The 22,274-nt window shown below is 43.3% G+C and overlaps 1 protein-coding gene across 1 annotated transcript; it reads right to left on the reverse strand.

Moving 5' to 3' along the window:
- Positions 1 to 111: 111 nt before the first annotated feature.
- Positions 112 to 21,836, reverse strand: sestd1 (SEC14 and spectrin domains 1). Its single transcript, XM_085435606.1, has 19 exons — positions 21,820 to 21,836; positions 20,173 to 20,242; positions 19,934 to 20,042; positions 19,197 to 19,287; positions 18,963 to 19,076; positions 13,971 to 14,084; positions 13,757 to 13,851; positions 13,569 to 13,624; positions 11,567 to 11,638; positions 9,890 to 10,047; positions 7,557 to 7,679; positions 7,199 to 7,393; positions 6,924 to 7,038; positions 6,660 to 6,825; positions 5,854 to 5,935; positions 5,637 to 5,759; positions 3,161 to 3,352; positions 2,926 to 3,029; positions 112 to 2,055 (listed from the first exon to the last, which is right to left on the reverse strand). Exons 2-19 carry the CDS (start codon positions 20,240 to 20,242, stop codon positions 1,782 to 1,784), a joined length of 2,253 nt encoding a protein of 750 aa, XP_085291732.1. The 5' UTR covers positions 21,820 to 21,836; the 3' UTR covers positions 112 to 1,781.
- Positions 21,837 to 22,274: the final 438 nt, after the last annotated feature.

Here is a 22,274-nt window from a genome sequence, read left to right on the forward strand (position 1 = left end):
TGAAAAAGAAATCGCTCTCCTTTATGCACATTTATTTGTTCGAATGTGTAACTACAGATATGAAGGCCCAAAAAGAATACAAAAACAATATTTTGAAATGTTTTTAAAAGAAAAAAAAACAAAAAAAAAAAAAACAGGGGGCAGTGTTCTAACAGCCAAACCCTAAATATATATCTGGATATAGCATGTCAGTCCATGATCAATATAAAACTGTAATAAATGAATAATCTGACATTTACATTTGATATACTTTATTACATCACACTAACCGCTGTAGTCACACACACTGCTCGACCCCAGCTATGGTCAGAGTGATCCATCTCCTTATCCTGGATCATGACTCACGTACAGGAAAATGGGATCACTTGAAAAAGAAACTACACCCACTCATTTGTACAAAGCAGTGTGAGAACTGCTGACTCAGCCACACTAAAGCTAGCCACGTCAAACAGTCTCTGCCTTCACTGTTGAGTTAAAACTCATTAGCACAAAATAATGGTAGCCGCTCATCCAGAAACTGAAAAAAGTATGCACATTCATGATCTTTAAAACAGTACCTGATGGTGAGTCTTGATGAAAAAAATGGCCTCCTAGAAGCTGAATCATAGACACCTTTTCCTACTCCCATGTTACTTTGTTTAAACTACAGATGCAAAGTTTGCTGGTTACTTAAGTCAGTCCTTTAGTACATGTTTACCTTTACTAAGATGTTTGCAGGAACACAGCTCTGCCATCTACAAAGTGGCTCATGTAACATAAAATGAAGCATCTGAAAAGCTCTGCTATGCTAATGCTAACCTCTGTATGTGAAGCCCTGCTCTTGCAGGTCAAAGTTGTTTTTTCCTGTGTCCAAGAAAATAAAGTTGGACTTTTGCTTTTTTTATGTTAAAGCAGAAAGAAGTTCATCCAAATAAGAGCCTAAAAGCCATTTTCACTTAGCATAATTTATCAGAGTATTAGTTAACGCAGTTTACTACTCTGATGCCACTTTCTGTGAACCCTTGGTAGCAGAAGGCAGGTGTCCTTATTCTATATATGATCTACTGTTTAAGGTGTAACAGGCTGTATTCCTGCATTATTCATTATTGTAAGAGTTTTTATTGCTGGAAAAAAGGAATGACACGTGTAGCACGCCGCTAACATGAGGCTAGGAATAAGGTGATTAATATAGAGAAAATTTTAAACTTCAGGCAGACTTTAGAACAAATTCCAACGAGTACAAACCTTTTACTTTACACCGAATGAAATTTGTTCCTGATGCCTTTTTGAACTTTAAACATTTCCTCGAGTTCCAGAAAGCTGGACAGAAGCTTTTTTTCCAGCCTGTTTGTACTAAAGTATCAGGACTGTTGATGCAGGAATGAGACCAACAGGAAGCACCATAGAAGCTCTGTCTACTGTAGGGATTGAGGAGGAGGAAGCAGTTAGATACAAGCTGGGACTATTCTCACCTGAAATGGATTATTTTACAGTTGATTATCATCAAAGGAGTAGACATTCCAGTAAACAATTCCAGTATTTTACATTTGTTATGTCTGATCTTCCAGAACCAGATGGAGGAAAGGTGTCCAACATGTTTATCCTCTTGCAGGAAGTGTTATGCGCAGTGATGCTGATGGTGCAGTGTAGTCTTAATGTAGGGAAAAGCCGCTGCAGTAAGAGAAGCAGCCGACAGAAGGCGATCCTGCCCTAGGCGAGAACATGAGAGGTCTGTAGAAATCAGCAGCCCTTCGCTGACAGGCTTCATTAAGGCTGCTTGGTTTAACATCGTCAGCGATCCATTAGCAATCCTGTGTAGCCCTCTCCAAATCTTCATCCTGCTGCCCTACATCCTCCTCCTCTTCATCTTGGTCTTCTTTCTCACTAAGTTCTTCTCCAATTACATCTAGTCTTGCATCTTGCCCATTCAACACTTCTTCCTCCCTCTCATCCCCATCATTGTGCAGCCTCGCCTCCTGCAGTTGCAGCCGCCGCTCTTCCACCAACAGGAGGCGCTCTCTGACACCCTCTGCTGCTGCCGCCGTGTCAGTGGGACTCCCAAAGAACTGCTCGCTCCTGAAATCACAAGAACCCTGATTATGAGTTGCTTTTACACCATTACTGACAGGGACTAGAAATAGAGAGCATCCCATATCGGCTTCTCTTCAATGGCTCCCAGTTAAATTCAGAATCAAATTTATAATCCTTTTCCTCGCACACACGGTCTTGAATAACCAGACCCCATCTCATCTTAAAAACCTTATAGTACCATATCACCACAACAGAGGACTTCACTCTCAGACTGCAGGCTCACTTGTGGTTCTTAAGATATCTAAAAGTAGAATGGGAGGCAGAGCCTTCAGCTTTCATGCGAAATCAGCACTGCTCTTTTAATCATTAGTAATTATTAATCTGTGGCTCTCTTCCACAGTCTGTGTTTTATCCTCTCCTCCCTCATCCCCAGCTGATTGTGTGAGATGGCCACCCCTCTCTGACCCTGTTTCTTCCTGTTAAAAGGGAGTTTGTCCTTCCCACTGTTGCTAAGTGCTTGCTCAAAGGGTGTCGTTTGATTGTTGGGGTTTTCTCTGTATTATTTTAAAGTCTTTACCTTACAATATAAAGAGCCTTCAGCTGACTGCAGTTGTGATTTGGTCCTATATAAAAAAAAACAGAATTTAACTGAAAACTGAACTCATCAGGTTTGATAATGCAGGCATGTTTCAGAGGACCTTGCTGCGACATGACACCTGTAAGCCATGAGGTAGTTTATTACATTTCTGTGTTGATAACTGGCTCTTTATGTTAGGTTTATGCCAGTAATTACTGGTAACAAAAGCAAAGTGAATTCATGTGGCTCTAAATAGCCAAATAAGTGTTTGTATGATTTAGGATAGCATTAAACATATAAAGTCATAATTCAGGTACATCAAATGAATGTGTACGTACCCATCAGGGAAGATCACCGGCATGGTCAGTCTGTCCAGCAGAGTTTTGCCCAAAGAGTCGACTTCATCTAAAGACTCCGCCTCCACACGTTCCTGCTGTAACACCTGGACCATAGTAAACATACAATTTAGACTTTAAATAACCGTGTGGCTTATTTTTAGTCAATAATGGCATGCTGACGCGTCCAGACTCGACACTGATGTAACATCTGACAGTTTAAAAGTGTTTTTCTCACCCTCTCAGCAGCAGTGTGGAAGTTGAGAGCCAGCTCCAGTCTCTGCTGTCGCTCCTCGGCGCTGACGCTGAACTGTTTCCAGACTCTGTTGAGGCGAGGCAGAGTGTCTCCGGACGAGCGCGTCGTACAGCGCAGAGACTGGCAGAGGACGACGGTGGCCTGCAGCAGTTGGCGGCCATAATCGTAGGTGCTCTGAAGGAACAAGAAGACAGAAACATATTCAGTTCAATAACATCTAATATTAATATTTAAATATAATCTGTTAGACTGACTGCACTTCATTTTGTGCAGACATTCAGACAGAAACGGCACCTGGATGATGAAACCCGAACGACATTTGTGATCCTTCGGCATCATTAGCTTCACAGTTTTGGTTTTGAGTAGCCAGCCTTAAACTAGCAAATAGATTTCCATGAAACTGGTTTGGACACTCTTCCAGCGAGATGAAACTAATTTAGTATGGCTTCTTTGCAAAATGTTTCAATTTTCAGCTACTTGGAGAGTTTGAGTGCCTATTAAGGTCATACTAAAGCATCTCATCTTGAATTGAAGTCCAGACTTGACTAGGCAACTCCAAAAGAATCATTTTGTTTTTCGTGTTTTGGACTTGCTGTTGTGTTTCAGATCATGTTCCTTCTAGATAATCCAGGTGTGCTTGAGCTTGTCCTGAAGCAACAAAGCAACCACAGACCATCAAACTACTACCACTAGGTTTGACTGTTGGTATGTTTGTTTTATTAAATGGTGTGTTAGTTCCACTCCAGATGTAAAAGGACTCAAACCTCACAAAAAGTTAAACTTTTGTCAGTCTACAGAGGAGGTGTTGGCCGTCCCATTGGGATCTGGGATGCGGGGCCTCCCTGCTGCTGCGGAGCCTGGGGCGGTCTGCTTGCCTCCACCCCGGGGGAAAGGGTAACATCTCCTGGGTCTAGGTGCCGTTTCCCCCTCCAGGGGCGAGGGTACCTGGACCTGGGGCATAGAGTTTGTTTGGGGAGTGTGACTGTGTGTACATGTCCATGTATGTCTATCCCTACGTTGGGTGAGTGCTGAGTATTTGTATATGTGTGCATGAGGGTGGGAATGCATGTTTGTGTCTGTGTCTATATGTCAGGTCGGGTCTTAGACTCCACCTCTCTGGGAACTCCCAGGCCCTCTAAAGTGTGGAGGCCTATCTCCCCTCACCACACTCCCTGCCGGTAACTGATGCCCTCAGGGGTCGGTGCGTTGGTGGTTCTTGGTGTCCGGGGCTGGGCGCTCAGGTATGTACCAGCTCACTCCCGGTGACTACTTGGCGGGGCCTGGTGCCTGTTGCTCGGTCAGGCCTCTTCCGGGGCAAAGGGGGCCCTCGGGCCTCCGGCCTCTGGGCCTGCGGCTCGGTTCATTGTGGCACAGCTGGCTGCTGGCAGAGCCGGCGGGCACGCCACTGCAGCCCCCTCTAGCTTCTGCTCCGTGGCTACTGGGTGACCCCTCATCTGGGGCTGTCCTCAGCTCTTCCCAAGAGGGTGGCACGGATGCCCCTCCAGTGGTCCTCCTTGGGCTCTCGCACTCTGGGGCCTCTGGATGTCTGGAGCCTGGACCTCCTCCATGCCTGCTTCATGCCCTGGGAGACGGGGCTATGGCTCTCTACATCCTCTAGCAGACCGTTACATGGGGAAACCTTTTGAATACAAGCGCGCTGATCCACACAGGTGTGCACACGGGTGTTCACTGTTCATAGACATAAACTACACCTTTATTGGCTGCTATTTCCAAGCACATTGTGCGCTGTCGGTCCTACGTGCTGCACAACAACATTCAATATTTAGTATTTACTGCTGTTTACACTTAGCTAGACTAACATGATGTTGTTGTGTTTAGTATGTTGCTGGGTTTTTTTGCTTGTTTTCTTCTTTTTCTCTCAACAGGTGATCCAGGAGATTTTTTTCTCTCTTCTCTCTCTTTTTAAGAGCCCTTTCTCACTGTCCCTCTCCCCTTCTGTTTTTCTTTTCCTTCATCTTTCTTTCTCCCTTTCCTATCCCTCAGTCACGTCTGTAACAACTGAAAATAAAATAAAAAATAACAACAAAGGTCAATCAAATGCACCAATACGGCAAGGCCATGATGATCCATTTGGCAAAGTAAATCCATTGGGTATCCTTGTTGGTCTTCAGACAACAATCCTGACGGCTAAAGAACCAAATGGGACAGGCAAAAAAAAAAAAGAAAAAAAAAAAGAAATGACTTTGTAACCTTTTCCAAACTGTTTCTTTAGATTGTGGCTTGATGTGTCTTGATTCAGCAGCTCTGGCAGTAATCAGGGTCGTCTCTGTCTAATATTTAAATTTGTTTGATGGTTTCCAACATTTAAGTGTGAAAAACACACAAAACACTAAGACATGAGGAATAAGGCAAAAACGTTATGAGCACTGTCATGCTGATGTTTAGGTACATCAGCTGGATTTTTTATGTTAGCTAAAGATCAAGTGAAGCATCTCACCTGAGCGACATCCACAAACTTCCTGTGTTTGTCCAGCATGGTCCTGGTCTCCTGAGAGTCGTCTCCCAGTCTGACGTGAGTCTTCAACAAGGCGTCCAACAACTCACTGAGCCACTCCACTGCCTAACCAGATGCATGCACAAATTAATCATAACATAAACACATGAAATCCACATATGTGTGTGTGTTTTGTTGCGTTTTGTGTTGCATTCCTCACCTGCAAAGCGTCTTCTTCACATTTAAACAGTTGGACCATCTGTAGCATCTTCAGCCTTCTTACGTCCACCATGTCCTCACATCTGCAACACACACAGTTAAATATGCCTTCAAGTCTGGAAAACAAACAGCAGAACAGATTTTCACACCACATGCTCTTGCTGACACAACACCACAGGGAACTGTGTCTAATCTCCTGGGGGGGTTTGCTTGTTAGGTAATTGTGTAAACCGCTGCCACTACCACAAACAAACCACATACCTCAGAATCTGAACCATTAATGGAGCAGCAATACAAAGTTTGTCCTGAAGGTGGAGCCAGAGGACAGGGAAGAGAAAAGTTTAATATTTGAACAGTTCCCTTTTTTTGTGGGTGTAAATGAGAAAACCCAGAATGTAGATGAAGCCCAAAACTGGAAAGTTCACTGTGTAAAACATTTGATATTTCTGGAATTTTTAAAAAACATGATATTAGCCTTGTTAAATTATAAATAAAAGGACAGCAGTATTTGTTTTAAATATCCACCTGCATTTTGCACAGAAGCAAACAACTCTTTGTTTTTCCTTAGCCATTAAGCTTTATTCACTCATTTTTTGAGGATTATCGCATGAGTGAGATCTGAGAGAATCACAATCAGGATCGGGGACTTCAGATATCGGCTTTGGTTTTTATCCTGTTAGGAGTGGGAACAGGCAGTTTTTGACTCTAGCTTCAAGTGGGGAGTTAAATACAGCTTCCTTCTTGGCAAAAAAGCCCCCCAAAAACCCTCACTCACCCCTCCCTGTAGCAAAACAAGACAAAAGTAACCTCTGCTTGCGAAGCTGCATGTCCTCCATCACAGACTGGATGTGTTGAACGCTGTCCTGCTGTTCTGTGGTTGGACTCTCCGTTTCCTCCAGAGGCCAGGACGGCTGGCTGCACGTCTGCTCCAGCAACAACGCCCCCTTCTGTCGCAGCGAGGTAAGACCTGCCTCTGCATTGGAGGAGATGGTTAATGTGACGGAGCACCTTCATGAAAACCATTAATTATCCTGACGGAAAATAAGGGGATTGATTGTTCTTGGTACAAACCAACAGTCTGCAGCTTCTCCTCCAGCAGTTTGAGGTTTTGTTGAATAGCCGCTCCATCAGCTGGAGCCACATCAGCGCAGAGCATGCCCAGCAGACCGTCCAACTGCTGAGACAACTGCAGAGACAGAAAACAAACCTGGATCAGTCTGAAGAAGTCATTAGCATTTTCACAGGTCTACCCATCCTGGATAACAGCAAGACAACATTACAGGTTAGAGTAGATTTCTGCTGTCGAGCTAGGCTAATAGCCTAGCAGTGCTAAGACTGTGCTTTACCTCCTGCGTGGTGCTGTGAAAGCCCTGTGCTGCCTGCAGGACGTTCTGTCGGCTCTCCAGCTGAGCCGCCTGGCGGTAGCAGACGTCGCTCAGCTGCTGCTGCAGCGCCTTCAGCTCGGCCACTTCCTCCTCCTCTCCGGTGCTGAGCAAGGCAGCAATCTGCTGGTTCAACTCCACATAAACAGCAAACCACTCCTGTACACACAGCGAGAGACAGAATTAGCTCGTGCCTCACAGTCCTCAAACACCAAAAGCGAGTTTCTGTGATTTTTTAACAGGGAAACTAAAAACAGCAGCCGACTCATCAGATTGTTCAAATCACATGATTCTGATCACGATGATGTGTGTGTTTCGTTACACTGTGCTGGCTCTCGATCTCCTCGTGTTTTTGTTGCAGAGCCTGAGCTGATCGAATCGAGTCCCCGATCGTTTGCTGAGTCTTCAGCAGCTCTGAACCCGGACCCTGCAGCCAGGTGACCACCTGGAAGAGAGAAACACAAAATACATGATCTCCTACAGAGTCAGGAGGACAATCTACTCTGGGTACCTTCGCAAGCCGGCAAACTTGAAAAATGGTGACCATAAAAATGTAAGAAAACATGTACATTTGGTTGACATCTCACGCAGAGCCAGTACACTGAAACTGAAGCATCTGTGCTGAATTTGGCTGTTTTTATTACCATTTTCTTTAATGCTTCCAGTTAAAAAGCAATGAAACTGTCAACAACTTCAATGTGAGGTCGATAATGCATGAAGGAGAATTTGAAAGAACTTAAGGGAAACCACAGCAAAGCCCAGTGCTTAAAGAATCTGACTACATTAACTACACTCCTTAATAACGTGATGTTAATAAAATAAATAAAAATAAAGTCTTTCCTCATATGGGCCACTACATTAGGCACACTGAATACAAATCAACAGCTAATAACATGGAAGCAACTCCATGTGTTTAGGCCTGTAAATGTGATCAAGGTGAGCATCAGAATGAGAACGTTGAAGACTTTGAGCGTAGCTTGGTTGTTGATGCCAGACAGGTTGGTCTGAGCATTTCAGAAACTGCTGATCTGCTGGGATTTCCCCCCACAAAACCATCTCTGGGGTTTACAGAGAATGGCCCAAAAACGAAAAAACATCCAGTCAGCAGCAGTTCTCTGGGTTAAAATAGGCTACAGTAACTCAAATAACCTCTTGTTATAATCAAGGTATGCAGAAGAGCATCTCTGAACGTAATAAAACATTGAAGCAGATGGGTTATAGCAGCAGAAGACCACACTGGGTACCACTCCTGTCAGCCAAAGGCAGAGGCTGAGGCTACAGTTCACAGCTGCTCACAAAATCAGAAAGAGAAGACCGGAAAAACTTTGCCTTGTCTTCTGTCACATTCAGATGATAGGGTCAGAATTTGGCATAAACAACAGGAAAGCAGCATTGTATTAAAAATGCTGGCTGTTGCTGATGGTTTAATGGTGTGGGATTTTCTTGCCACACTTTAGGCCCATTACATCAAACAGAGCATCGTTTAAACGCCACAGCCTAACTGTATATATATCCATCTCTTTCCTGCCAACTATGTAACAAAGCTCAAATCATCTCAAACTGGTTTCTTGACCATGGCAATGAGTTTACTGTACTCAAACGGCCTAGGTAGTAGAGCCACTCAAGCATCTGGCTTGCATGCACTTCTGGATCATTTCACTCTCCAGCAGGAACCTTGGTGCATCTCAGAGCAGCAGAGTGACCAGCAGGATCTTTGAACCTACTGCTGCCAGACGTGATATCAGTATAGATCATCACATGCTTGAGAATTAAATTAGAATGATCAGTGTAAAGTAAACCAATGTGTAAGCAATTAAAAAGGATTTCTCCTTGTCAACATCAAAGAGTGGAGCCACACTTTTTCTTTTTCCCCCCTTTTTCCACAACAAAACCTACGTTTTCTTTAAAAAGGAAGCATTTACCTCTGTCTGGTAAATGTTTCCTTCTCACAAACTCTAAACCCAGTCTGCCTGTTCATGTAGTGAGTTTTAAATACAAGGAAAAACCAGGATGCCAACACCTGTGACATCACATCAAGAAAGCGGGCTTCATGTGCAGAATTGGTGATGGGTCTGAAATGTGTGTAAGGTTTCCCTGGAAAGCAGTATTTGCATGATCATCATTTTACTCAATAATCTAAAAACAGCTATCAGTATGAAGGCTGTCTGTGTGCTTGTATTTATACAGCACAGTAACCGCTTATCCAGGTGTGTGTGTGTGTGTGTGTGTGTGTGTGTGTGTGTGTGTGTGTGTGTGTGTGTGTGTGTGTCAGGATCATAACTTGATTGTATTTATCAGGTCAGTGATGCCTTGAAGAGCTTGGGCACACACATGAACAGTTTGATCAAGATCTAGGCCAACTTTCCACAACTACCTCAAATCCTCCAAGCTAGTGACCGATATTTTTCAGTTACTATGGTAACCCTAGGCTCATCTCCAAGACACTGGTGTTAACCATCAGCCCCTGCAGCTGAAAGAACTCCACAAACAAGCGAGTTTACTTCATCTCGCCCTCAAGTGCTGCTGAGCAGTGAGGCAGCTCACTGACACCAAGGGTCAAAAATAAAAGTTGCTAAAAAGGATGAAACGCAGCAGTGTTTGCACATGAAACTGAAATATATTGAGATGGACACTCGATGCATGTGTGCGCGTTACCTGCATGACTTTGGCGTGGATCTCATCAAGCTGGGTGCGTTTGTTTCGCTGCCTGCAGAGCTCCTGGTATCTGGTGTACTGCTCTCTGAGGGAGTCCAGCAGCTTCATCACCTGAGGCTGAGCCAGCAGCTCCTCTTCCATTGGACACCAGGCTGGACCTGAAGTTCAGAGAGAGGTCAGGAAGAAGGTCTGTGGGATTTTAGCATTTCACATCTACTCTTACAAAACGTGCTGACAATGGTTCCTCATCAGGAAACTGAAATATCAGCTCTCTCGTGTAGGATACCCCGGCACTATAAAATGAACTGTTCAAATAAAACTTTATCACTGTTTCTCTAAACTTTAATGATTAATTCACAATAGGAAAACTGAGCTAAGGTGGATTGAGGAAATAAACTAAACTGATCATCTGCAAGTGTGATCACCTCTCTAAAGTAGTAGTTTGGGACGTTTGCTGCACTGGAACATTCAGTTGTTTTTAATACAATGTCTCAAACTTCCCAGGAATAGATGTCCCAGCAAATTCACTCTAAAGTCTGACCATGTAATATATTCAGGGGAAAAAACCCTCAAAAGTGGCATCTCATAAGTTCATGACAGTGCAATTAGAAAAGACTTTACAAGTATGGTTTGTGTTGAAGGGTTGGCGAAAGCCTCAAAAAAAAAAAAAAAAAAAAAAAAAAAGCATAGCAGCACAACGGTTTGAAAAGCTGCATCTGAACAAACCACAACACTTCTGGAACAATGCTCTTTGGACAAACAAACGACACCACAGTGGAGATGTTTGGCTGTAACGCGCAGCACCACATTTGGTGAAAATCAAACTCCTCTTACCAACTTTCAAACACAGTGATGGAGGAGTGATGATTTGGGCTGGTTTTGCAGCCACAGGACCTGGGCAGCTTGCAGTCACTGAATTGTTCATGAACCCCTCTGCATACAAATTATTCTAGTCAAATGTGGATTATGCAGCAGGACAATGATCCCAAGCACAGGAGCAAATCCACAACAGAATGACTGAAAAAGAAAAGAATCCAAGATCCAGAGCTCATCCGGCTTGAAAAGCTGGGATTTTAAGAGAGCTGTGCATCAACAAATGCTCCAAATCCAAAAAACTGAAGCAATGGTGTAAAAAAAACAAAAAAACACAATGGGCTAGAATTCTTCCACAGTGATGTGAGAGACTGATAAACTTTAAGCTTAGAGTTTAGAAGGGCTCCATCTAAATTTACTTTCATTTCCATGGTTATACTTCCATAGCAACTTTTCTGGCTCTCTGCCAGTGCAAGGTTTAGTCCCATCAGGCCTGACGATGCTATACTGCATTTACCTCACAGCATTTTGTGATGATTCTACATGTGCAGCTTCTTGAAGACATACCACAGTAGAAGCAGATCAGCATGAACTGAATTAGTGGATGCTGAGGCCTCAGCTGTGATGTTTCTTAGTTCTTAAACAATGTTACACAGAACTCCAGTAGCCAACACAGCATCCACTTACACTGCGTCACACTGTACTGTACACAGTGCATAGTACTCTCCAGGAAATGAATGGCTGCATTCATGCGCCAAACTCCAGAGAAAACAAAGGACACCTCTTAATTAATCTGTGCATCACCCTTCTGTCTGAGCTGAGCCAGCACAGCGACATTTGGGTGACTGACAGCTGCTTGCTCACCTCCCTGTCCTCCTCCTCCTCCCTCTGAGCCGTTGAAACGTCGCTGCTGCAGCTCCGACAGCAACTCATGACCTTCAGCAGACACACACAGAGACAGAGAGAGAGAGGAGAGTTGAGATTTAAAAAGGTGGTAAAAAAAGCATCAGAAGCAATAATGAGTCAATGCTTGTGTAAATGTTGCTAAATTACGAAAGGATCTGGTGGAGGGAGGAGGGTGGTACTACAAACAAAGACTCCTTTCACCTCAGCCCAAGACGCACACACACACACAATCACAATCATAGGCCCCTCTGTACAGTCAACACATCCATCCTTCCTGTGTTTTCAGTGTGTTCTTTAGATTTTGATGGTAGCAAACTTGCAATGGGGAAAACATGTTTAAAAAATACAATTTAAAAACATTCCTTGTAAATGCAACGATGAAATCAAAACAAAAACCACACAGCTTGCTTTGTTTAAAGGTACAGTGAGTAAAATCTCACCAGTAAATCTCAATAAATCGCAGATTGCTGAGTCCTGTTTTCTTTCCGCTCCCAATTCGAATGCATAATCCGAGCTACAGTAGCCACTGTAGGAAAAACAACTCTGGCTGCCCTTCATCCGTAGTAAGTGTAGGCTGTCAGTTTGCTGTTTAACCCAGCTATCGATATGTGTCCACATCCCTTTACTCCGGAGGAAGCCGTAAAACTTTGTGAAAGCAGTCCGATATGAGTTGATGAATTAGTGAAGATCGCTTCTGTTCGATGACAGCGATACTGAGGTGAATGTTGAGGATGTCCTGAACTCTTTTGTCAGCAAGCACTGCCTTTTTTGCTGCTGACAGCCTGTGTTATATATTTGTGTATATTTATGAGTACAAAATTATTTATTTTTGCATTAAATAACCTGAAAAAAAAATAGTGTCTTTACTGTTTGAAAAATGGTTGTGTGTGTTCTTCCAGTTTTGTGCCCATGGCTCAGGACTGCAGAAGCCAAGTGTGTTGTGCTGACTGGCTAATCATTAATACCTCCGCTGTAGTTACTGAACTGCGAAACCACCGCTTTCTAGAATCCAAGAACTCAATCAAGTGGATAGAGTCTCGAGTGGGAGTGGAACGCCCACCTGCCTTATCAATCAGCACTTTTCATTCAACATTACCAGTTAAAATACAGATTTTAATCAGCAAATAACCTTAGAAACAGCTCCACTAGAGCACCCAGCGTGGCTGACATCTTTGAAATCTTTAAGAAATATCTGTGTTTATTTTTTTATTTCCACAGTGTGCAGCACCCACACACACCCAAGCACACTGTAGCAAAGATTATGCAAAATGCCTCGACTTCCTAAATGATCATTCTGCTGCAGTGGTCTATAAAAGCAAAATTACTTTAAATTGTGTCACTGCCCAAATACTCACAGACAGACTGTTTGTGCTCTTGGCAAGCTGTAGTTGTCACGTCTTTGTAAAGCACTCCAGTCAACATTTGATGTATTTAAACATGCTCTATTAATTTTTCCTGTGTTAGAATTGTATGTTTCTGCAGCAAGAAGAGCAGAATGATTGTTCAGTCAACCATCATGTCTGTGCTTCATTATCGAGATATTCTCTTCCCTCCTGCCGCCTGCTTGACCTGAAAGCTTGATACAGTTTATCGTTGTGCTTTAGGAGCTATCATAGAAATCACTGTGTGCTTTGTGAAGAAGTAGGTTGGACCTCAATGGGGAAAAGAGGAATGCACTACATTATTTTTCCATTCACAAATGTCCACTACCTGATTTTCAAAACCACTGCTCATCTTATCAGGAGTATTTAATCACTCCTCAGGTCAACGCTAAACTGACCTTTCAATCCACTGAATCATTTAAAGAGGCTTAAAAAAAGTCGAATGCCTCCTCACGCTGGGTGTTGTTACTATCGAGAGTTGCATGTATTTTACCTGCTAGTCCAGCAGTACAAATGCAATCACATTTACATTATCTTAGTTCCTGAAAGAGGATAAAGTAAAGAAAATGTATATTTACCAGTCTGAAGGACAGTCTCAGGGTCAAACGATGGCAAGAGGGCACAGTCGGCAGATCTGCAGAGGACAGACAAGACACACGGCTCTGGATTTCACCCGTCTGCCCTCAGTTTAGTTTAAACTGTAGACGTACGTGTGTGTGTGTGTGTGTGTGTGTGTGTGTGTGTGTGTGTGTGTGTGTATACTTACTTGTCCTTGTCCATTGAGCTGCTTTTATCAGCATCATTGATGATCGACAGCTCGTCCAGCAGTGACGTAGACTCCTTCGTGAACTTCTCAAAAACCTGCAACAAAGCCAAACACTCAGTTCTGGTGCCAGGTTACCATGGCAACAAATATTTTAAGTTACAGAAATCCCTCGAAAGCATAAAAAAAAAAAATAAATAAATAAATAGATAGATACCAGTCTCTTGTTGAGCCAGTCGCTGTGGTCATAGTCCAGACTTCCTCCGAAATCATCCGTCAGCTGACACGGTTCAATGTAACGAGTCAGCTTATTGGCTGAAACCAGGATCACCTGACAGGAAGCAGAGATGCCAACATGCAACACATATCAGTAGGGAGAAACACACTAAACACACTGTGTGCTATTTTGAGAAATGTCATGTAGGTTTCAATATAGAAGTAACACAGAGGTCAACCTGGACTATAGAAACTAACACGAAACTACAGAACACTTCAGAACATCTAAGTCAGCCAGAACAGACAGTCTATCATAAAGCCACTCAATATTACTTTCAGAATTACAGTTTGTGTGACCTTTTAAAAGAAATGCTTTATTAATGTTTTGGAAATCTTACCTTTTGTTAGAAGCATTTACTAATTAGTCCATAGCTTCATCACATATATGTAACAGCAGGCATCAAACGCAAGGCCTAAGGGCCCAAATCTGGCCTCCAGTGACTATAAATCTGTCCGTACTAGTTGTAGCTGTGATCTGCACATCGATATGCAACGCGCACGCACCACAAAACTAAATAGAGGCGCACTCAATTGTACCTGCAAGCTAATACAAAAAGGCACAAAAAAATAAAAAAGGCACAGGAGAAAAAGGAACATTGAGGGCAGACGATTTCAAGATGGTTGTTAGGTGCTACATATGGTGCTGCATCCATTTACCACGAGACACTCTTATATGTCTTGGATTTTGAAACCACACAACCAGCAGGGAAACTAAGCTACAGACTTGGAAGAGAGTCTTCAGAAAGACACAGGCACACACAACGACGAATAAAATATCTTTCTATCAGCCGAATCTCAAAGTTTCATTAATGGCTAAGTGGTAAGACACCAAGGCAACTTGTTGATTATCTATTGATTTGTTGTGGCTTTTATGTGGATCAATGTGTAAATGTATAACGTAAGGCTACATGGGACATGAATGAGCATCCACCCAGGATATTTTATTTGGATTGAAGTAGGGCATGTCAATAAACTGTATACATTCAAGTCCATCATTTGTTGGACAAATACAAATTTTTTTGCTACCACAGAGGATTTTCAATCAAACAACATGTGACAACATGTCACTGAAGTGCAGAATATCAGCTTGAATTCAACTAATTAAAGCATTGCGTTAACTCCATGGAATTACAGGTTTTAATACATAGAATCCCAATTAGTCCTCTGGCATGAACCTGAAACTGAAAGAAAAGAAAAGAAAAGAAAAAATAACACCTGCACAGTCCTGAACCGATGAAGATGTGTTTATTGATGATGTGACTGTTGATAGGAGAGGCACGATGAATTGTGAAGTGTACAGGGCTAAAGACTCTGCTCAGACAAATACTGCAAAACTGATGGGACTGTACTTCACTGTGTAAATCGATAATGACCCAAAGCATACAGCAAAAAACAAGTGTCGAGTGTCTCGATGCAAAGAAATCAAGACTTTTTCAGCGGCAAAGTCAGTCACCTGATTTCAGCCCAGCAGAGCGTGCATTTCAGTTATTAAATACAAAACTGAACACAGAAAGACTCACAAACATGCAGTGACTGAATGCGTCTGCAGCAAAGGCCCAGCAGAGCAGCTTTAGGGAGGAAACACAGAATATGGTGATGTCCATGGATTCTAGATGTCAGTCACTGGCTGCTACGGATTCTAATCCAATAAACAATCCTTACATTTAAGATCATGTTTGTCTGTCTAATTTGAGGCTCTGATATCAGTGATTGGTGGATTAAACACAGTTTCTTCAATCTCTGCCACATGCCAGGCAGCCAGTCTGTGTGTTCATGTCTCAGGAGCCCTGTGAGACATAGGTATGTCTGAGGAAGGGCATGCATAACTAGTCCTTGTTTTCAGAGGACATTTAGAAGCCACTGCACTGAGTGCTGATTGTTTGGATCCATCAACCAAGCGGAGTGCTTGGAACACAATAAACTTCTCTTTTGGCTTTCTAAATCTGAAGGTGGCGCGTTCAGCATTCCTGAAATGTAGTTTTTAAAAGAGAACAAACAAATATGAAGTGCCTTTTGTTTTGTTTGCTTTTTTAATTGCTGCTTTGTAAGTAAACCTGCTAAGACAGCTGACGTTGAGTCGAACTTCCAGTTGTCACTGCAACAGATGCCGGCAGACGAATTGGACTCAGCTAGCGTGTGTCTGCATGTTTATTTAAATGTGAGGTCAGATGTTTGAGCAGCTGTACAACCCACACCCTGCTGTGTCACCCTCAGAGACACTCCATAGTTCGGATGAGTAACATTTCAGCACCATCACTGGAATCTCTAACAACTGTGTGTGCGTGTGCGCAGAGGGGCGTGCACAGCAGAGATGTGGCCACCAGTGACAACGCAGCATGTATGAAATTCAGCAACTTGTAGCGACTACAGAAAAAATAAAAATAAATAAATAACTGCTGGGTATGCCAGTGCATACTTAAAACTTATCTAAACTTTGAAGCAACTGTTAATACATTTAGAAAAGACAAAAAATAACTGATTGAGATATGACAGTGTGACAAATATATTAGAGGTTTAGCTATGCAACCGCAAGCTCAGTGATGATGGTCTGTGTATGAGCGGTAATACTCCAGTGCATTGAATGAGACAGATGTAATTTATGAGACCACCAGCTCTCTTTCTTTTGACCATATTATTTTAAATATTTAGCTCATGAGCTGACTTCTGAAATGTTCACATGTCCTTAAACGCACCACCAGGGAGATTTCTTGCCCTGAGAACAAAAACCAAAAAAGCTCCAATTTCACTACTAAAATAAAGTCACCTTAACATTGGCTGTGACGGATTATCTTTATTTAACAACTATCAAGTCGATACAGATCAACCAACTTGCTCCGGTTGCCATGGTAACAATCGTGGAGCCAACGTGGCTGTGGAAATCTGGGTCACAATGACTACTGATCTCTGTCGGTAAAACCATCTGTTGTAATAGAGGAGGAGGCAGACACACAAACACACTCACACTCCATTGATCCCGTCTCAGGTTTCCAGCAGCACTCAGGACAGTTAACGACGCTTAAGGTTGTTATAACTGGCGTACTTGCTCTGTGCGTGATATCGGGTGACAACAAAGATCAGAAGGGTACGTGTGCGTTTTAAACCAAAAATCAAGAGGAAAAGAAAATGAGAATGAAAAAAAATCGTTTGGTTCATTCCAATGTTGGAGAAAAACTGGGACATTCACACTGGTCCAAGTCCTCCACGTAAAAGCAGCCATTTCATCCTTTAGGTGTGGCAGTTGCACTGTTTTTGTCTGAAGACGGGGAGGACACAAAGTTGCACCAACAACCTTTTGATGACTGAGAAGAAATCAATTCAACTTTATTTACATAATGCCAAATCACAACAACAGTAACCCCACAGTGCTTTATACTGTAATATAAAGACCATACAATAACAGACAGAAAACCCGAACAACTACACGACCCCCTTTGAGCAAGCACCTGGTGATAGTGGGAAGGAAAAACTCCCTTTTAACAGGAAGAAACCTCCAGCAGAACCACACTCAGCAAGGTGCAGCCACCTGCTGTGACTGGTTGGGGGTGAGGGGAAGAAGACAAGACAAAAGACATACTGTGGAAGGGAGAGCCAGAGCTTAATACTAAGTAATGATTAAATACAAAGTGTTGTATAAATACATAGAAAGTGAAGAAGAAACAGTGCATCATGGGAAGCTCCCAGCAGTCTCAGCCTCCTGCAGACTTACTAAGAGAGGATTTCAGGGCCACATGATCCTTTTATCGAAAAGAAGTGTTTTAAACCTAATCTTAAAGAAAAGTAGAGAAGGTGTCTGTCTCCCAAATCCAAACTGGAAGCTGGTTCCACAGAAGAGGGGCCTGAAACCTCAAGGCTCTGCCTCCCATTCTACTTTCAAGTATCGTAGGAACCAAAGATTTTCCAGGATGAATAGTAAAACTGATTATTTCGCATAAACTGGCCCTGAAGTAACCAGTGCACAAGTGACTGACTTAAGAGTCAGCACAAAACAAAGTGAAAAGAAAATAAATACAATATTGGTAAATGGCCTGTATTTGTATAGCGCTTTTATTAGAACCACTTCTCACAGCCGCAGTAACAGGAGTCTGGAGCCACGCAGCTGTGTGGGGCTATACTTAGGGCAGAGCGTTGCACTGCGAGAGACTCCAGAAAAAGCACAAGCAGCCTGCTGATAATGACCAGTACTAACAAGGTTAAGTTTTACAGGTATCCCACTACCACCTCTATAGTTTAGCATAAGCACAAAGTGAAGCCGATGTGAGCACAGTTTGTAAGTTATTGCCCTGATGCCGATGTGTGGCCATGGATTTCCGTCATAAAATGATGAGCATGATGAAACATGATTGCAAGCAGATGTTATTTCCCTACAAGCAGGTATCCCGACACGCAAACTTAACAACTGCATGCGTAAAAATAAGCAAACAAAGCAGCCACCATATGCTGTTAGGCCCTCTCAAGTGCTAGGGGAAGGACTACCTGCTCTTGCAAGCAGCTGCTTGTGAATTTAAAAGTCTACATGTGGGAATCAAGCTGATTTTTGACAGGCTGGAGATGGAAACTAAGAGTTTACACCACGTGTGACAGAAATCTAAAGCCAGAGCTTTCTCAAAACCAAAACATGTATAATACTGCAAAAAAGAACAGTGTTAGTCTCTGTTTCTTCTTAAGGTTATATGGAACATGGAAAGTTGGAGCAGTGATGAAGGGAACCAAACCCCACTCTAATAATCTGAGGTTTACAAGAAATGCTTCTCACACGCCGGCCATTTGTTTAAAATGGCCCCAGATGGGGAAAATCACAGCTTCACGTGAGGCAAAATATGACTTGTTTTCATTTGAGGTACAAATCTTCAACATCCACAAACCCACAGAGAGAGATCGTGTTTTAAGTGTAAAGTTAGCTGCAAGCTGAAGCAGAAGCAGCTCAGAGACTTACCTCAAAGCCCAGACGGTCTTTCTCCTTCCAGAAGCAGAAGTGTGTCACCTTCTTATCCCAGAATTCATCTGGCTTCACCACGCAGACCAACGACACTTCAGGTGGGATCACATTCTGAAACAGCATCAACGCCATCATTAGCCCGCTGCTTTTTAAAGAACACCCATAGCAGCCAATGCATTAACACAGCTTAAGCCTGCGTTGTGCCTGCGGGGACTCTAAATGTGTTTCTACCTGCAACATGAGCACCACAGTCTTCACGGTGTTCCACTGAGACTTCCGTCCATCCACGATAACAGTGAAACCCCGAGCCTTACACTTCTCACTGGCACAGACAAAGAGAGGGAGTGTGTTACCAACAGCGCACGCACACCCCATCATTTACATACACAGTTTCCTGTTTGAGCATCATTTGGGTAGCCAGCTCACCAAGCTGCTGCTACCGAGGCTACTTTATGTTTTCTTCACAAGTACAAATGGTAACAAAAATAAAGCCTGAGACTATTTTTTTATTTGTTTTATATGCTTTTCACACATTCCCAGCATCGGGTATATTTCTGCTCCTCTTTCAAGTCCATCTATATACCAGTTTGTCAGCTATAAACAACCTACAGGAGCTTAAACAGCTCATCCAGCGTGTGTTGGAAGAAACGAAGCGTGAGCTGAAGAGGCCAGATATGGAAAATGGGACTGAATCACCTGTGGAGCTGCCAAGAATTACAGCTGTCAGATCGTGCTGGGGACGCTCAAAAAGGACGAGTTGAAAAATAGTAACACTTAATAAACTAGAATCATCCTTTAAGCTGGATTTCTACACTCGAGCCACAGGGTTCAAATCCAGCAGCTCCTCGCTGACAAGCCAAAACCCAAACATGTCTAAAAGCATTAAAAGTGAAATCCAACAGTCTCTGGGTGACACAACTGCTCTGGGACACACACCAGACTGTCCTCAGTCGTGTCTCTGTGTGTACCTTGGGATGCTAAGCAGGTAGTCCAGCGTGGCGCTAAGCTCCTCCATGCTGGTCTGATCTGAACTGAGAGGGATGTTCAGAATCAGACCACTGCGCCGGTCTTTACCCCCTAAAGAGTGACAGGCAGACGGGTGGGAGAGGGGAGGAATCAGATTACAGCTCAAACTGGGATGACCACAGGATTGAGGAAACAGGTGTCGATATTTCATTTTCTTTTCTTTTAAATCCAAGTGTTTTACCTGACAAGAAGGCCAGCTTCTTCTTGAGAATGGGGAGGATGGTGGTCGCTTCCATTGTGACAGCAGACATCTGTAAACACACATGCAGACAGTTTTTCCTCCTTAAGTCTAAGGTATCCTTTCTAAAGCTAAAAGCAGTGTGAGTTAGTGGAAAAGAGGCCCACTGTTACACGAGATAGTCAATAAACTCCAACACTAGACCACAGTTTTCAAACCTGCACGATCAGATGTTGGCCCACAGGCTCACACTTTAACAGCTCTGAGGTGCTTGACCAGAATGTGCACAAACTACACAGAAATCCCGCAGCTAACGAGTTTACAGCGTCCTTGCAAGTCAGTGCAGGAGCACAGCAGCCATAGGTGATAAAAAACAGCTCTGGGGGTGGCTGCTAAAAAGCTGCGTCCAGCTCCGAAGTGTCAGAGCAATATCAGCGAAGCAGCACTGTGATTTTCGTGTGCGGATTTTCTCTCAGCTGGCGCTTCTCCCGGCCGATTCAGATTCTTGGCTCCGGCCTCGGCCTGCGATTTACTGCCCGCCTCATCGGCATGTCAGCACAGTTCAAGCAGTCAGCCAGTAAATCAGTCAGTTTGCATTTCTGTCAGCTTATCGGCCGACTTAACATCTGTGGTGATTTTTTTTAACCCCCGCCCTTTCTACAGTTGTTGCATTGTTTCTCACACTCTCCTATTAAAGGCTGTGCTCCTTTAAAGAACAGTCTGGGCTTTTCAGTTAATTACAGCAGTGCTGGAGGACTTAATGTAGGCTCTACAGAAAAATGTCAAACTATTCCTTTTTTATTCCATCTCAGTGTTTTTGTAGATTTAGCTCCTTACCATCTAAGCTGCTTTCTGTTGCTTGTAATTTGAGACACAGCAATCACCCCCATGCAAGCCATAACACAGGATTGCAACTCCTTTAATTTTAGTGTAGTGTTCGGATTTATTCAGTTACACAGGCATGCTGAGTGCAATCATGCAGTTCACATAGTGACCTTGACGTGATGTGGCACACAGACACTCAGCACTTTATCGAGCTTCTAACTTGGAGTTATATTAAAGCTTTGTGTTTGCAGTATTCTTGTTTTTGGCCTTACAGTGAGTCATGTCGATCTGGTGTCTGGAGAGCTGTGGGGTCCTTGCTTTATTACATCTGATGATCACACAGTTCTGACTAGTTGAAGATTTTGAAAAACAAAATTCTTTCAGTCATGACATATTTTATCATTTTTACCTCTTTTTTTTAAAAAAAAAGTATAAACTCATGCTCCACTATCTTCTGTTCTACTCCTCTGCTAAACTTTGCGTCACATTTATGATTTGGCACAAAGGTGTTCATTTTGCTATTTGCAGCAGATGTAGTATTAGTTAGATTAAATGATTTGGTCCCTGCAGCACCAGTCTGTGTCTATCTCCTCCTGGTGCTGCTGCTGATGGGGCTTCACCTTCGTCCTCCTGCAGCTTATCCGGCCCAGCTCGGTGTGTCTCGGCTTGGTTCGGCTCGGCCCACAGACACAATGACCTACATTCACAGCTGCAGACTGCGGCTGCTGCAGCCGTAACCTCCCCTTCACCGCAAACCTCGACCCGCCCAGCCTCGGCAGCTCCGGGATCCACAACAGCAGCTATCGATCCCGCACGTTTTCTTACCTTTTCAGTCAAATCTGCGGCATGTCCCGATTTTTTCCTCCTCCTAGTCCCCCCTCCTCTTCTCCTCTGTCGCTTCTTCTCCTCTGCAGTTTTTCCCTTCTTCCTCTCTCTTCCCTACTCCTCCTCTTCTGTGTCCTCTCGGGCGGATTTATCAGCAGATAGTGAATCTGTTCTCCATGAAAAACACCGAGGAGCTCAATGAGCTCACAGTACGCTTTCAACACCGCTGCAGTCCTACTCCAAACACACACTCACAAGGCAGGCGTTGGAGCTGGCTGTTGTGCGCAGCCTCAGTGTAGCCAAATCGAAGAACGCGACTTCCGGTGAAAACGACTTTCCAAATAAATGCCTGGAGGAACAATTTCTCACCACATTTTATAGAGGAGCCAATGTTTACTTATGCATTACTTATCAGCATTTATTTACAACCACGATTTGCACACTTTTGCCCTCTT

This window comes from Copadichromis virginalis, linkage group LG16 (genome assembly GCF_057382275.1).
Source record: "Copadichromis virginalis isolate Kocher_CV1m ecotype Utaka linkage group LG16, C_Virginalis_male_GT1.1, whole genome shotgun sequence".
Taxonomy (NCBI): Eukaryota; Metazoa; Chordata; class Actinopteri; order Cichliformes; family Cichlidae; genus Copadichromis; species Copadichromis virginalis.